This window comes from Oncorhynchus keta, chromosome 10 (assembly GCF_023373465.1).
Source record: "Oncorhynchus keta strain PuntledgeMale-10-30-2019 chromosome 10, Oket_V2, whole genome shotgun sequence".
In the NCBI taxonomy this organism is placed as follows: Eukaryota; Metazoa; Chordata; class Actinopteri; order Salmoniformes; family Salmonidae; genus Oncorhynchus; species Oncorhynchus keta.
The window spans coordinates 11832654-11849139 of NC_068430.1; the positions used below are offsets into that span (position 1 = coordinate 11832654).

General features: G+C 43.6%; 1 protein-coding gene and 1 long non-coding RNA gene across 2 annotated transcripts; both read right to left on the reverse strand.

Annotated features, from left to right (window-relative positions):
• Window positions 1-2897: 2897 nt before the first annotated feature.
• On the reverse strand, window positions 2898-11875 carry LOC127932117 (uncharacterized). Its single transcript, XR_008144134.1, has 2 exons — window positions 9660-11875; window positions 2898-7036 (listed from the first exon to the last, which is right to left on the reverse strand). It is a non-coding gene; the product is annotated as an uncharacterized LOC127932117 (long non-coding RNA).
• Window positions 11876-12176: 301 nt separating this feature from the next.
• LOC118388205 (zinc finger protein OZF-like) lies at window positions 12177-16397 on the reverse strand. Its single transcript, XM_035777027.2, has 2 exons — window positions 16130-16397; window positions 12177-15702 (listed from the first exon to the last, which is right to left on the reverse strand). The coding sequence occupies exons 1-2, from the start codon at window positions 16308-16310 to the stop codon at window positions 14786-14788; spliced, it is 1098 nt and encodes a 365-aa protein (XP_035632920.1). The 5' UTR covers window positions 16311-16397; the 3' UTR covers window positions 12177-14785.
• Window positions 16398-16486: the final 89 nt, after the last annotated feature.

The following is a 16486-nucleotide window of genomic DNA, read 5'->3' on the forward strand; positions in this document are numbered from 1 at the left end:
TGTGGTAGGCCTACCATAGAGATGTGTGGTAGGCCTACCATAGAGATGTGTGGAAGTCATACCGTAGAGATGTGTGGTAGGTCTACCATAGAGATGTGTGGTAAGCCTACCATAGAGATGTGTGGAAGTCATACCATAGAGATGTGTGGTAGGCCTACCATAGAGATGTGTGGAAGTCATACCATAGAGATGTGTGGTAGGCCTACCATAGAGATGTGTGGAAGTCATACCGTAGAGATGTGTGGTAGGCCTACCATAGAGATGTGTGGAAGTCATACCGTAGAGATGTGTGGTAGGCCTACCATAGAGATGTGTGGAAGTCATACAGTAGAGATGTGTGGTAGACCTACCATAGAGATGTGTGGAAGTCATACCGTAGAGATGTGTGGTAGGCCTACCATAGAGATGTGTGGAAGTCATACCGTAGAGATGTGTGGTAGGCCTACCATAGAGATGTGTGGTAAGCCTACCATAGAGATGTGCGGAAGGCCTACCATAGAGATGTGTGGAAGTCATACCGTAGAGATGTGTGGTAGGTCTACCATAGAGATGTGTGGTAAGCCTACCATAGAGATGTGCGGAAGGCCTACAACAGAGATCTGTGGAAGTTATACCATAGAGATGTGCGGAAGGCCTACTCAAACTCTGAATCCCAAATAAACCCCTGGCACTAGATGTAGATCGGAGGGGATTGGATATGTGAGGGTAACCCATTCATAGATAATAACTAACTTTAGCGACTATTGAAGTACTATGTTCTTCTGGCCGGGGAAGTTTTGTTAAGAGCTGCAAGAACGTGCTCTGAATGTTAAAACACATTGCTTGGTTGTGGAAACATAAGGAACGTATCTTTCATATCAGCAAGACATTTTCCAAAAATCTGAAGGTTAAATTACTACACACCTTTATAGGGTTCCCACACTGTTATATGTCCATGTTACAGTGCTTGTTTATAGACAGAAGGCCGAGGCGTAGGCCTACCTGTGCTAATTAGCTATTTACGTCTCAGAACACCTGTGTGGAAACGGAAGACGGACGACAAACATGTTGTCACTGAAAAAAGTAGGCTGCAACTGTATTAAAACCAGTTAAAACAGTGTACAGTGTATATTTTGAATTTGTGAAATTATTTTTGATGTGATATGAATGTAGAGGGCTTAATGTTTCTAGAGCCGTACTGCAATTGGTAATTGAGTCATGTTTAGATGGAGTATTTGGCTGTTTTGGCTACCAGAGTCAATTAGCCTCTAAACTGAACATGTCAGGTCCTTGGACGATAAGGAGTAACATTATGTAGGCTCATTTAGTCGATTAATGGCCTAAGGTGCAGGTAGCTCCATCTTGATTTGATTGGGGATTCAGCTTCTCTGTGGTGACTACTGTGGTGGTTACTGTGGCTTCTCTGTGGTGGCTACTGTGGCTTCTCTGTGGTGGCTACTGTGGATTCTCTGTGGTGGCTACTGTGGATTCTCTGTGGTGGCTACTGTGGATTCTCTGTGGTGGCTACTGTGGATTCTCTGTGGTGGCTACTGTGGATTCTCTGTGGTGGTTACTGTGGCTTCTCTGTGGCTTCTCTGTGGTGGCTGCTGTGGCTTCTCTGTGGTGGTTACTGTGGCTTCTCTGTGATGGCTACTGTGGCTTCTCTGGGGTGGCTACTGTGGCCTCTCTGTGGTGGCTACTGTGGCTTCTCTGGGGTGGCTACTGTGGCCTCTCTGTGGTGGCTACTGTGGCTTCTCTGTGGTGGTTACTGCGGCTTCTCTGTGGTAGCTACTGCGGCTTCTCTGTGGTGGTTACTGTGGCTTCTCTGTGGTGGTTACTGTGGCTTCTCTGTGGTGGCTACTGCGGCTTCTCTGTGGCTTCTCTGTGGTGGTTACTGTGGCTTCTCTGTGGTGGCTGCAGCTTACCTCTAGGTTCAGGATAGTTCATTTGTTCCAACAAACAAGGCTTTAATTTGAACCGCTGTCAGATAATAATGCACACTAGCACTATTCAATCTAGAGAGCTGAGCTGTGCTTTTTAGGTGTATGGAGGAGGAAACACAAAACAATGTTTATTAAAAAATAACATTTAGTACACAATGATACAACACTGTACAGTAATGTGTGTGGGAGCAGCAGTGTCCCAGAATAGACTGTGGGGAAGAGACTGGAGGAATGTTGATCGAGTTAGACGGCCTACTGAAGTAGCCTCAGTCCTGAGAGGTGATAAAGGCCCTGTCTTGTGACAACCCCATAGCCCCTATTGCCCAAGACACTTGGCCTAGGTGATGGGGGCTACAAGGTGTTGAAAGCGTTCCACAGGGATGTTGGCCCATGTTGACTCTAATGCTTGTTTGATATACTCAGTGCAGACAGTGTCTTCAGAAAGTGTTCACACCCCTTGACTTTTTCTTAATTTTGTTGTTACAGCCTGAATTTAAAATAGATTAAATTGAGATGCTGTGTCACTGGCCTACACACAATACCCAACAACATCAAAGTGGAATGATGTATTTTGAATGTTAAATGTCTTGAGTCAGTAAGTATTCAAACCCTTTGTTATGGCAAATGAGTTCCGGAGAAAACATTGGCTTAACAAGTCATATCATAAGTTGCATGGATTCACCCTGTGTGCAATAATAGTGTTTAACATGATTATTTAATGACTGCCTTATCTCTGTACCCCACACACACACTGTAAGGTCCCTTGGTCGAGCAGTGAATTTCCGATGCCTTGCAAAGAACGGCACCTATTGGTAGATGGGTAAAAAATGGTAAAGCTGACGTTGAATATCCCTTTGAGCATGGTGAAGGTATTAATTACACTTTGGTGGTGTATCAATACCGGTCACTACAAAGATACAGGCGTCCTTCCTAACTCAGTTGCTGGAGAGGAAGGAAACCACAGGGATTTCACCATGAGGCCAGTGGTGACTTTAAAACTGTCACCGAGTTTAATGGCTGTGATAGGAGAAAACTGAGGATGGATCAACAACATTGTAGTTACTCCACAATACTAACCTAAATGACAGATTGAAAAGAAGGAAGCCTGTACAGAATAAAAAATATTCCAAAACATGCATCTTGTTTGCTATAAGACACTAAAGTAAAACTTTTAAAAATGTGGCTAAGAAATTCACTTTATGTCCTGAAGCGTTACATTTGCGGCAGGTCTAACACAACATCACTGAGTACCACTCTTCAGATTTATAAGCATGGTGGTGGCTGCATCATGTTATGGGTATGCTTGTCTTCAGCAAGTAGTAGGGAGTTTAGGACAAAAATAAATGGAATGAAGCTAAGCACAGGCAAAATCCTTGAGGTTAACCTGGTTCAGTCTGCTTTCCACCAGGCACTGGGAGACAAATTCACGTTTCAGCAGGACAATAACTTAAAACAAGGCCAAATCAACACTGGAGTTGCTTACTAAGAAGACCGTAAATCTTCCTGAGTGGCCTAGTTACAATTGACTTAAATCTGATTGAAAATCTATGGCAAGACTTCAAAACAACCAACTTGACAGAGCTTGAAGAATTTTAAAAAGAATAACGTGCAAATATTGTGTATTTAGCCAAGTTATTGGCATTGTGGATTTGTTCCTTGTGTTATTATTTTTCTATTATTATTATTTTTTTTCTTTGCAATTTTGGGACGGGACTGAACATAAGTAACCATTTCACTGTTAGTCTACACCTGTTTTTATGTAATCATGCAATCATGTAATATCCAAGATCAATGTCTTCGTGTGTTATTTCCCGTACTTTGATGGACATGGAATAGTTCAAAGAAGAAAGAAAAAAGGCTCAAGCAAACGCTCAAAGTATTTTGAACAATTTCAAATCTGGATGACAGATCTGGCTGGCACCTGTGCAATGGGTGTCATTTTAACATGTTGAGTCAACTTGTCTGAAACCTGAAGACTGGCATTAGCTCCACAATCTAGAACCTTGGCTTCAGCTCCGCAGAGGCTATCAAAGTCTTGTGCTGTGCAGAACTAACCCAGCAACCACCCAAGCTCAATTCATCCAGATAGTTCTACTATAAAATAATTGATAATAACGTTTTGCTTTTGAAGATTATATATGATTGATGTTTAATCTGGTATGATTTTATGATGACTGATACTGAAACATTAATGAAGGGGATTATGAATGATGTCATAATGGTGTTATCAATGGAAATGTATACTTCCTTTGGTGTTGCCAAAAGCACACATACTGGTTGGTATATATACCCAGGACCCACACATTCAGACTCAACCTGCATTACAAACACACACGCACTCACAGGAACACACAGGCATGTGACAACACACACACACACACACACACACACACACACACACACACACACACACACACACACACACACACACACACACACACACACACACACACACACACACACACACACACACACACACACACACGCAACATTTTATTTCAAAATAAAAGTCTTATTGTATAACTGAAACATGTTTTTTGTTGTCAACCTAGCCAACTCTATGAAACACCAAACCCAGAAAAGGCTTGTAGTATAACAGGGTCAGCCTTGCCCTTGTGGCAGTTAAGAGGCGAAGTGCCTAAGTCATGGTCACCAAGGCAGAATGGGATAGCACCTGAAAAGTGATGTAGGTGTTATGCAACTTATTAAACTAAAGATTTGTGTAAACCATTCTAACTCATTACTGTTCACAGTGAACTACTGGAGATGACATGTTTAATACGAGGACCATATATATATATATATATACACAGCATCTAAAGTGCTTTTAATTCCAGGAGAAGCATTGATCTGGGTCTGACAAAAATATCTGTTTCACTTCCAAACAATGGGCCACAGATCTTTGCTATAGTGAATATACAGGTAACTGCAAAATGAAAGGAAACACCAACATAAAATGTGTTAATAGGGCGTTGGACCACCACGAGCCACCACGAGCCACCACGAGCCACCACGAGCCACCACGAGCCACCACGAGCCACCACGAGCCATCACGAGCCACCACGAGCCACCACGAGCCACCACGAGCCACCACGAGCCACCACGAGCCACCACGAGCCACCACAACTTCAATGCACATCGGCATAGATGTTACAAGTGTCTGGAACTCTATTGGAGGGATGCAACACCATACTTCCACAAGAAAATCCATAATATGGTGTTTTGTCGATGGTGGTGGAAAATGCTGTCTCAGGCGCTGCTTCCAGAATCTCCCATAAGTGTTCAATTGGGTTGAGATCTGGTGACTTAGACAGCCATGGCAAATGGTTTACATTGTTTTCATGCTCATCAAACCATTCACTGAACACTCATGCTCTGTGGGTGGGGGCATTGCCATGGTAGCCAAAATAATGGCCTGCCCAGCATTTTTCACATGACCCTAAGCATGATTGGATGTTAATTGGGTAATTAACTCAGGAACCACACCTGTGTGGAAGCACCTGCTTTCAATATACTTCGTATTGCTCATTTACTGAAGTATTTCCATTAAATTGAATCAAATTTTATTGGTCACATACACATGTTTAGCAGATGTTATTGCGGATGTAGTGAAATGGTTGTGTTCCTAGCTCCAACAGTGCTGTAATATCGCAAAGTTGCTTAGGATCTAGAAGCAGAGCTGCCATGTCTGTCGGCGCCGTCTTTCATTATTTTAGCAGTTACCTGTATGTGCAGCAGAGCCTAGCTCAGGACCAACCCTCGCAAACAAGCAACACAGTTATCCCGAACAAAAATATAAACGCAACATGTGTTGGTCCCATGTTTCCATTCGCACAATTTCTCTAATTTCTCAAAAATTTTGAGCACAAATTTGTGAAGCAACTGCATTAGTGAGCATTTCTCCGTTGCCAAGAAAATCCATCCAGCTGACAGGTGTGACAAAACTGCCCATTTTACAGAGGCCTTTTATTGTCCCCAGCACAAGGTGCACCTGTCTAATGAACCTTGCTCTTTAATACGCTTCTTGATATGCCACACCATATTTTTGTTCAGTATAATTCAGAAAGACTAGCAACTAACTCATAAAATGTTGTGTTTTTAAAGATTCTCAAAAACTCCATTCAGTGACATGTACAAAAAGAAACACACTAAATTGACTATAATGCAATACAAAACCTATTGCATGAGAGAGAGAGACTATGGCATGGAGAAGTGTTACTCAGAGAACATTCTCTAAGAAAGTCGCAGAATCCCTAGCTCTTTGAGAGAAAGAGAGAGAAAAATCACAAGCCTAGGTGCCTTCACGGCTTTGGGTCTGGAGGTGACGTTTAATTTTGTCGGAGTGGCTGAAGCACTTGCCACACACAGGACAACTGAACAGTTTTTCTCCTGTGTGGACACTCGGATGCACTTTCAGGTGTGCGGTCTGATTGCACCGTTTCCTACAGATATGGCACTGATAAAGCTTCTCCCCTGTGTGAATCCGCTAACGCCCTTTCAACCTCCCCGGCGAGCTAAAGCACTTATCACAAACCCCGCAGAGTAATGGCTTCTCTTTCATGTGCATTTGCATGTGTGCGTTTAAATGGCCCATATGTCTACAGGGTTTCCCACTGACCTTGCAACACAATGCTGTGTTGTGGTGATTTTGAAGGGACTGTTCCATGTGTAGTGGTATCTGTAGCGCCTCAAACCCTGACAGTAGTCCTTCACCACCTTCCACCCCCATCATACTTACACTGTTCTCATTCTGTGCTGCCGAAAGGTCAAGGTTCACTGACGAAAGAGAATGTACTGGGGTCACTTGACGGATCAAATGGACAAACACCCAGTCCTTCAGTCTCTGTTTTGATTGGTTTGGATGTTGATGAGCTGGACAGAGAGCCTCCCTCTCTACTCTCCCCGGTGTGAGTTTGGAACTGACTGAATGAGGTGTGTTCTGATCATAGCCATCATTTCCATTGTAAGGAGAGACATCTAGACAGAGTCTAGTCCTCTAAGTTGCTTTTCCTCCTTCCTGGTCCTTCCCTCCTGTTTCACCATAGTCTGCCTTGGTTCTGGTTCCTGCTTCAACCCAATGGCTCCCTCCTCTATAAGAGCAGAGGACTCTCGGTCTGAAAATGAAGAGTGGACAGTGGTATGTAACAAGTAGGAGTGTAACAGCTCACCAAACCCACAGTTGGTATGTATTGAGGTCACAGTTCGGTTCGGTTTCGGGACAGTGGGAAAATGAAATACCATCAATTACTGTAGTTAATTTTTGTTTATTTGGCAAAAGACACAAAAAATAAAAAGCCCCCTTTTTGTGGTCCAAGTCCAGCTTCTGTGACAGCATTCACAATGTTCCTGGCATTGTCTGTTGTGACAGGGATTGTTATATTGGGCCTCTCTAGTAGAGCTCTTCACGGGTCCAAAACATTGTACCTGTTCTGAAATGGACCTGGGGCTTTCCTACCCAGACCCGATATACACACATCTTTCAACATAAAGATCTGTTTCCGAAACGGACCCGAGGACAACTAGACCAGTTCCATACAGACCTGGTCAGATCCAGACCCGATACGAGTGAGGGAAGCAGCAGAAAAGTCCATTTGTTAGTGACTTTAGAAACCAGAGCTGATTAAGCACGAGGGAGAGAGATTAGTGCCGCTCTAGCAGGCGGAGGGGCCTTGCAGTGTGTGTACTGTGAGCGAGTGACACGGAACAACAAGGAGGAAGGGGAGAGAAACAACAAGGAGGGAGAGAGGGAGGGAGAAACACAAGGAGGGAGGGGGGAGAAACACAAGGAGGGAGGGGGGAGAAACAGCAACCAACTATTCCAAGCTAGCCCAAAGGTCAGCAAGTGGCGATGTTGATCTACTATTGATGGTTTCATCTTACCATCCAATGCAATGCATGCAGCCGCAAAATAAATCATATGCCCCGAGGACTGGTTTGTACCTAAAACATTCTCCATTCAGGCTGCAAAGGCGTCAAGTTTCCTCCTTAACTAGGTTTAATGGCGAGAAGCCAGACAATCCCTTTCATCCACAGAGTACATAGAGGGATGAAAGACACTTTCACTCGACATCTTCAGAGTCTTCACCTTCACATGTCAAAGTAATTCCATGTTTGCTTCATTATATAATGTTCGCATTATATAATCCTGTAAAATAAAGTACATTTTGTACATGCTCTCGCATCAGGTTTACCCTCAGAGGGAATGCCTCATCTCCTATGAAGACATATGGGCTCGGTGTTTGGGTCCCCGGCAAGCACTCCGACCTTGCTTCTTCCCCCAGAACATATGCGCCCCACGTTGATCATGGTGAAGCGGTACTTCACATCGCAGACTGAACTCAGGATCATTGAGAAACATCCCTTGTAGTACTCGTTGTCCGAGTTTTCCGGAGCCCAGATGCGAATATATTTTCGGTCGACAGCTCCCGTATAAAACAAATAATTCCAATGATCCGAAAACTTTTGCCACAGAGGGATAGGCAACAACATCCTCCTTCACGACAGACATGCCTGTTAACTTGGCACACTTCCATGACAATGTACAAACGGTCAAGATTCCTAGTTTCGAAGCGATACTTTTCTGTGTGCTGCCACTCGTCAAAAACCCAGATTCTGGTTCATGGACGAACATGCCATGTTATCCCTTGTTTGTTTTGATTTATCCTCCTGAGCAGTAAGCAGAGTTCAAACTCTTCTAATTTGTAGAGACATGTTTGCTTCTGAAGCTAGTTCAATCCTTAAGTAGCATTGAAGTGTTATTGTTTATTAGTTTACTCCAATTTGGGGAAGGGTGGTAGGGATTGCGGGGAATAATAAAGGAAAATATATATATGTATGCATGTTTATATATGTGGGTATGTATATATAAATATATATATTTATCCCAAAAATATATGGGGGGTTGGAAATGATGCAGAGAATTACATTGATGGAAGCTACAATCTATCAGCAATATTAACGCTGATCCACCCTCTAAAATGTTTTAATAAAATACAAATAAATAAATTGCATCGAATTTTGGCAGGCAAGAAAATCCTCCTCCCCTTCTAATTTCCCTAATTTTGTGGCTAGAGTAAAATACTTTCTATAGAACAAACAATAATAATTCATAATTAATGTATGTGTGTTATATTAAGAGGGAGTAAAATGTAGGCAAGCAATAAACTACTAGTCGAAAGGACATGGGAGAGATGACGAATTTTGGTAAAGAGATTTATTTATAGCCCAATACACTTGAAACAAATAGCCAAACCGAAAACTGCAGACATTACAAGTGGCTCCCGCGATCAAACCGACATTTAAAAAAATAATGAAACGCAGCCTAAAGTGATAAGAAAACTCAACTAGTAAGCAAGTCGTAGCAATGAAGGAGTGGGTGCGAGTTCACGCGAAGAGAGTGGGTGGTGGGGTTATTCTGGCCGGGGGGAGATTTTCGGCACCAGATACTTCACATTTATACATCAGGTAAAATATGTCTCATTTTTCTGTGGTGGAATGCAACTGCAACGTGAGCAAAAGTACGCATTGCCCCAAAAAATCCGACTCCGCCCACGCTCACACGTGGATCGACGGAGTGACGTCTGTACAGCCATTATACCACACGTCATACCCATCGTCGACATCTAAACGCAGATACGGGGGCAGGTTAGCTAGCTAACATTAATTCATATTTCAAATAAGATATCGACAGAAGATCTGAGGACGTTTTATCCCCGCTAGCTGTCTACTGTTACTAACCTGGCAATGGAATCCCATTTCTGTGCAGTTTGCGTCTCAATTGATCATTCGCTCTTTCCCTGTATTACAGTATTTCCTCCTTTTATTTTAATATGGTCTCATATCTATTGGGCAGCTGACATTAACCGTTCGGTCAAATATACATTGACAAACTGTAACTTCGTCATGTCGAGGGCCTCTGGCAGCGCAGAACAAACCATAGTTCGTAAAATAAGAACGAATGTGACACAATCAGAAACAGTTAGTTACCGTAAGTACTTAAGAACATGGGGCAGCTGAAAACAAATAATTGTATCATCCATCCGAGACAAATCAATCAGCATATGGAAAATATATGTATATTTGATACACCGATACATTTATTCCAGCATGTGCAAGGTATTTATAATCTGAATCCCAAAATCAACCCCTAGTCCCTCAACGTTTTATCTCAATCTCTTCATTCAAAGACTCAATCATGGACACTCTTACTGACAGTTGTATTGTTGTCTCTACCTTCTTGACCTCTGCGGTTGACTTTGTCCAATAATGTTTGTACCATGTTTTTCTGCTGCTACCATGTTGTTTTGCTACCATGCTGTGTTGTCATGTTTTGCTGCCTTATGTTAGGTCTCGCATTATGTTGTGTTGTGTCTGTCTCGTTGTGATGTGGTTTGTCCTATATTTATACAGTATTTTTCCCTTTTGGTACAATCTAAGATAAATGCCCTCAATCTCACAAATTATCAAGGAACCCACCAGGTACAACCTTAAATCTGTAACCATGGCACCCTCTTAGATATCATCCTGACCAATTTGCCCTCTAAATACATCTCTGCTGTCTTCAACCAGGATCTCAGCGATCACTGCCTCATTGCCTGCGTGTGTAATGGGTCCGCGGTCAAACGACCACCCCTCATCACTGTCAAACGCTCCCTAAAAGACTTCAGCGAGCAGGCCTTTCTAATCAACAAGGCCCAGGTAAACTGGAACACCTCTCAGTTAGTGTTCAGTGTGTCAAATCGGAGGGCCTCTGTATATATCAATGATGTCGCTCTTGCGGCTGGTGATTCTCTGATCCACCTCTACGCAGACGACACCATTCTGTATACATCTGGCCCTTATTTGTACACTGTGCTAACAAACCTCCAAACGAGCTTCAACTCCAAACAACACTCCTTCCGTGGCCTCCAACTGCTTTTAAATGCTAGTAAAACTAAGTGCATGCTCTTCAACCGATTGCTGTCCGCACCCTCCCTCCGGACGAGCATCACGACTCTGGATGGTTCTGACCTAGAATATGTGGACAACTACAAATACCTAGGTGTCTGGTTAGACTGTAAACTCTCCTTCCAGACTCACATTAAGCATCTCCAATCCAAAATTAAATCTAGAATCGGCTTCCTATTTCGCAACAAAGCCTCCTTCACGCATGCTGCCAAACATACCCTTGTAGAACTGACTATCCTACCGATCCTCGACTTCGGCGATGTCATTTACAAAATAGCCCACAACACTCTACTCAGCAAACTGGATTTAGTTTATCCTAGTGCCATCCGTTTTATCACCAAAGCCCCATATACCACCCACCACTGCGACCTGTATGCTCTCGTTGGCTGGCCCTCGATACATGTCTGTCGCCAAACCCACTGGCTCCAGGTCATCTATAGGTCTTTGCTAGGTAAAGTGCCGCCTTATCTCAGCTCACTGGTCACCATAGCAACACCCATCCGTAGCACGCTAGTCCCCAAAGCCAATGCTTTCATTTGGTCTCCTTTCCTTCCAGTTCCCTGCTGCCAATGACTGGAACAAATAGCAAAAATCTCTGAAGCTAGAATCTTATATCTCCCTCTCCAATTAAGCATCAGCTGTCAGAGCAGCTTACCGATCACTGTACCTGTACACAGCCAATCTGTAAATAGTACACCCGACTACCTCATCCCCATATTATTACTTACCCTCTTGCACCCCTACTTGCACATCATCATCTGCATATCTATCACTCCAGTGTTAATGATAAATTGTAATTATTTTTTCGCCTCTAGGGCCTATTTATTGCCTTACCTCCCTACTCTTCTACATTTGCACAAACTGTACATAGATTTTTCTATTTTTCTTTTGTGTTATTGACTATGTTTGTTTATGTGTGTAACTGTTGTTTTTGTCACACGGCTTTGCTTTTTCTGGGCCAGGTCGCAGTTGTTCTCAACTGGCCTGCCTGGTTAAATAAAGGTGAAATAAACATAAATTAAAAAAGGCCGTCATTGTAAATAAGAATTTGTTCTTAACCGAGTTGCCTAGTTAAATAATGATTACATGAAAATAAAAACCGTAGATAGGTGTGGGTAGTTCAACTTGATTTGGGATTTAGGGACTCTGCTGTGTCGGTAAAGTTGTTTTAAATGTACATTTAGGTTCAGTCGGAATTGATTTGTTCACTTGAACGGCTAATAATCATGCAAACAAACATCTTATTCTAGTGCCGGCCATCTCTCGGCCCGTATGCCTATATATGGAGAAATTAACAAAGACAGCGTGGTCAGTTACTAGTTTATTAAAAAATAACATTTAGTACACAATGATACAACACTGTACAGTAATGTGTGTGGGAGCAGCAGTGTCCCAGAATAGACTGTGGGGAAGAGACTGGAGGAATGTCGATGGAGTTAGACGGCCTACTGTAGTAGCCTCAGTCCTGAGAGGTGATAAAGGCCCTGTCCCGTGACAACCCCATAGCCCCTATTGCCCAAGACACTTGGCCTAAGTGATGGGGCTGTGGTTTGTATCTGGTATGGGCCATAGGCCTACTGCTTGTTCATGAGCATTGGTCTCAGCTCGGCATTTAAAACTCCTGGATTAAATGCTTTCACAATATACACTAAAAAGTACTTTTTATTCCAGGAGAAACCTTGATTTAGGGTCTGAATTTTTTTATTTTACACTTGCAAACAACTGGCCACCATTACTAGATATTTAGTATAGTGAATATATGTGCAGAATCACCTAGCTCAGGACCAATCCTCTTGAAACAAGCAGCACAGACACATACTGGGTAAAATACTGTATGACTCAGCTGAGGAATCGGTCTTTCCCTGCACCGTGTTGGTTAAATACTGTAGTAGTGCAGGTCATAGAGGACACATAAACCCTATCTGCATCAGAGGTGGGGGATAGATAGTGGTCATATACAGAATGATCATCACCAAGGTCAAATTGATCTTGCAGAATAGCAGTCTCGGTGTTGACTCCTCTGTGACAATAGTATGTTACAAGTTGACTGAAATTCAGGGGGCAGTACACAGTTCTGCAACCGTGACTAATGCCTTGATCAGACTGACAGCACCATTGCATATCATTTTGCGTTGCTACGCAAAGACACTGAACGCGCATCTCTACCATACAATTTGATGCATACGTTGGATATATCCAACGCATGCACCACACAGAACGCACTACAATGCAGCGTTCTGTTGGAAATGTATGTATACTGAACAAAAATATAAAAAAGTAAAAGTGTTAGTCCCATGTTTCATGAGCGGAAATAAAAGATGCCAGAAATGTTCCATACACACAAAAAGCGTATTTCTCTCAAATGTTTTGCACAAATTTGTTTACATCTCTGTATTGAGCATTTCTTGTTTGCCAAGATAATCCATCCACCTGACGGTTGTGGAATATCGACAAGCTGATCTTGACACAGGTGCACCCTGTGCTGGGGACAATAAAAGGCCACTCTAAAATGTGCAGTTTTGTCACAACATAATGCCACAGACATCTCAAGTTGAGGGAGCATGCAATTGGCATGCTGACTGCAGGAATGTCCACCAAAGCTGTTGCCAGAGAATTGAATGTTAATTTCTCTACCATAAGCCACCTCAAGACATTTTAGAGAATTTGGCAGTACATCCAACCGGCCTCAGAACCGCAGATCAAGTGTAACCACGCCAGCCCTGAACCTCCACATCAGACTTCTTCACTTGCTGGATTGTCTGTGACCAGCCACCCAGACAGCTGATGAAACTAAGGGATACGTGTGTCTAAATTGTAATAAAGCACATTTGTAGGAAAAACTCATTCTGACTGGCTGGCCCTGGCTCCCCAGTGGGTGGGCCTATGCCCTCCAAGGCCCAACCATGGCCGTGCCCCTGCCCATTCATGTGAAATCCATAGATTAGGGCCTAATGAATTTATTTCAATTGACTGATTTCATTATATGAATTCAGTAAAATAGTTTCAATTGTTGCGTTTATATTTTTGTTCAGAAAACTCCTGGTGTACCAAACTGCAATGACGCTGTTGGTGTGATTGAGGGAGAGGCAATGCTTCTTTAAAATGTAGTATATCAGGGAGGCTTTATGTGGCTAACCGTACGGCAACATAGAATACAGCGGGCAGGGCTATTGCTAACCGTAATGCCCACCCCTGACCTCACCCAAACTAACAATGGCTAATATGTCTACTTTATATCCATATTTGGAAACTCAAAAAATGGACAACTGTTTATAAACAATGCCCATACGGTGAGCCAGTGTTCATTAAAAAAACACAAATAAAAACAGCTTACGAATTTCAGCCAGGTGATTCAGGAAATCAGATTTCAGGGTGTTAGAAGAGGCTGTGATATACTTTATCAAAAATAAATTAAATTCTAAAACAACCATTGCTTTTAGAAACTTGAAATTGGTGTAAATTGGCCCTGTGCAAATCATCTGGGGCAAGACCACGTATTGGAACGCTGCATTGTTGCAATCCTGAATGCACTCCGTGCAAGACGCATAGCGGAAGACTTCATTATCATCATGCTATCAAGCTTATGACTAAAATACTAAATCATTAGGAAATACTAGCTAATAACTCAAATACAAAAATTAAAAAAATGGACACATACTAAATTGACTATACTGCAATACAAATCCTATTGCATGAGAGATAGACTATGGCATGGAGAGAACTGTTACTTAGGAGAGATAAAACATTCTAAGAAAGTCACAGAATAGCTCAGAGAGAGAGAGTGAGAAAAAACAAGCCTTGTCTTAGTGGCAGCAATTTTAGCTTTTTAAAAAATGTCCCATAATCAGCAATTCATTCATATACCGAGACTCAGTCGTTCATTAACAATAACCACCAACGGTGGTGTCTCCCTCATCTCACTGCCCCGAGAAGTAGGTTCCCTCACGGCTGTGGGTCTGGAGGTGACGTTTGATTTTGTCAGAGCGGCTGAAACACTTGCCACACACGGGGCAGCTGTAGGGTTTCTCTCCTGTGTGGATACGCATGTGGACCTTGAGATGGGCCATCTGGGTAAATCCTTTTCCACAGCTCTGGCAGCGGTACGGCTTCTCTCCAGTGTGACTCCTGGCATGCTCCTGGAGCCTGCCGGAGGAGCTGCAGCACTTTCCACACACCCCGCAGCGATACGGCTTTTCTCGGGTGTGCACCTGGACGTGGACATGCAGGTGTCCGACGTGGCTGAACGTCTCCCCGCACACCCTGCAGCAGAACGACGACACGTGCACCTGGAGAGGAGATTTTCCACACTCTGCGGCCGCGGTGGAATTAGCGCCCTGGTTACTTAAGTGGGAGCCCTGACCTCTGCTCCCGCCGGCTCGTCCTTTAGCCGCCGACATCTGCCCTCCGTTCTCCACCCCAATGATGTCAATGTTCTCGTTGGAGCAGTTGGGGTTGACTGTGGCCAGGGGCTGCGGGCCACTGTTGGATGAAGACGACGATGAGCCTCTGTGGGACCCTTCTGATTTGACGTGTCTGGATGAGCTTCTGGGACCAGGCTCCCTCTCTCTGTTCTCCACCGACGGGTTCTGGGGCAGGTTGGAGGAGTGGGGAGGGTCCTGGGGGTATTCGTTGCTGACGCGGGGAGGGGTGAACATGGACTCTGGGGTGCTGCAGGAGCCGTGGCCGCGAAGCTGATCGTCCCCCTGGCTGTACCTGAGCTCCCGTTTTTCCTTGATCAGGATGGGGATGCGCTCATCATGGCCCATACTGGGGCTCCACTCCCGGCGGGGATGCTCGCTATCCTCCTCCTCCAACAGTGCCATGGACTGACGGTCTGGATGGAAGAGTGGGAGGGACGTGGCAGTCAGATATGATTTACGATCGCGGAAAAATACGATAAACTAAATTAATATTAACGTTATCACAGGAACCTGATTTCAGAAATTAATCAGCAAGGCTGATGCCTGAAATTCTAGTCTAAATGGCAACAACTAGCTAGCTAAGGAACAAAGGTGGCTAACTAGCTAGCTGAGTTAGCAACCGCTTACATTATTAGCTAATGTTAGCCTTCTGAAAAACATGAGTTACCTGGCTACTTCTCGAAGCGTTAATACAGGGTGTAAAATATATATATATATTTTTTAAAACAAGGGCCCTTTCGCTAGTTACGCAGCTAGGCATGCATACAACAGCACTTTAGTGACCAATTTGGTTTCCTAGCGTGCGGCTTCCGTGCTAATTTTAGCATGGTAGCTACTAACCTGGCCATATTTCAATCCCAGCGTCTCGAAGCCGACGTCTCAGATGGTCGTTCTCCCTCTCCCTGAGCGCAATCTCCTCTTGGTATTCCAAAATCGTGTCTTCGACGGATTTATAGATCTCCTGGGCAGCGAGCATAAGCCGCTCGGTCAAAAATACATTTAAAAACTGCAATTTAGTCATTTTCGGGTGTCGTAGCTAGCGACAAGAGCTCTCGCTATCATCCAAAATGGACCTAAAAGATGCTCTCGCTGATCACGTGATAAGGAATGCCCGCTGTTACCGTAATAATAGGAAAACGCGAGGCCATAAATATGATAAGGCCAAACCCAAACATCATGTTCAGCTCTCAAGGAACG

Excerpts from the sequence above, each read along its gene's own strand:
- LOC118388205 (XM_035777027.2), bottom strand. The coding sequence starts at position 16,310 with ATGACTAAATTGCAGTTTTTAAATGTATTTTTGACCGAGCGGCTTATG. Across the intron at positions 15,703-16,129 it reads TGGGATTGAAATATGGCCAG|ACCGTCAGTCCATGGCACTG; the intron begins GTTAGTAGCTAC and ends TCTTCCATCCAG.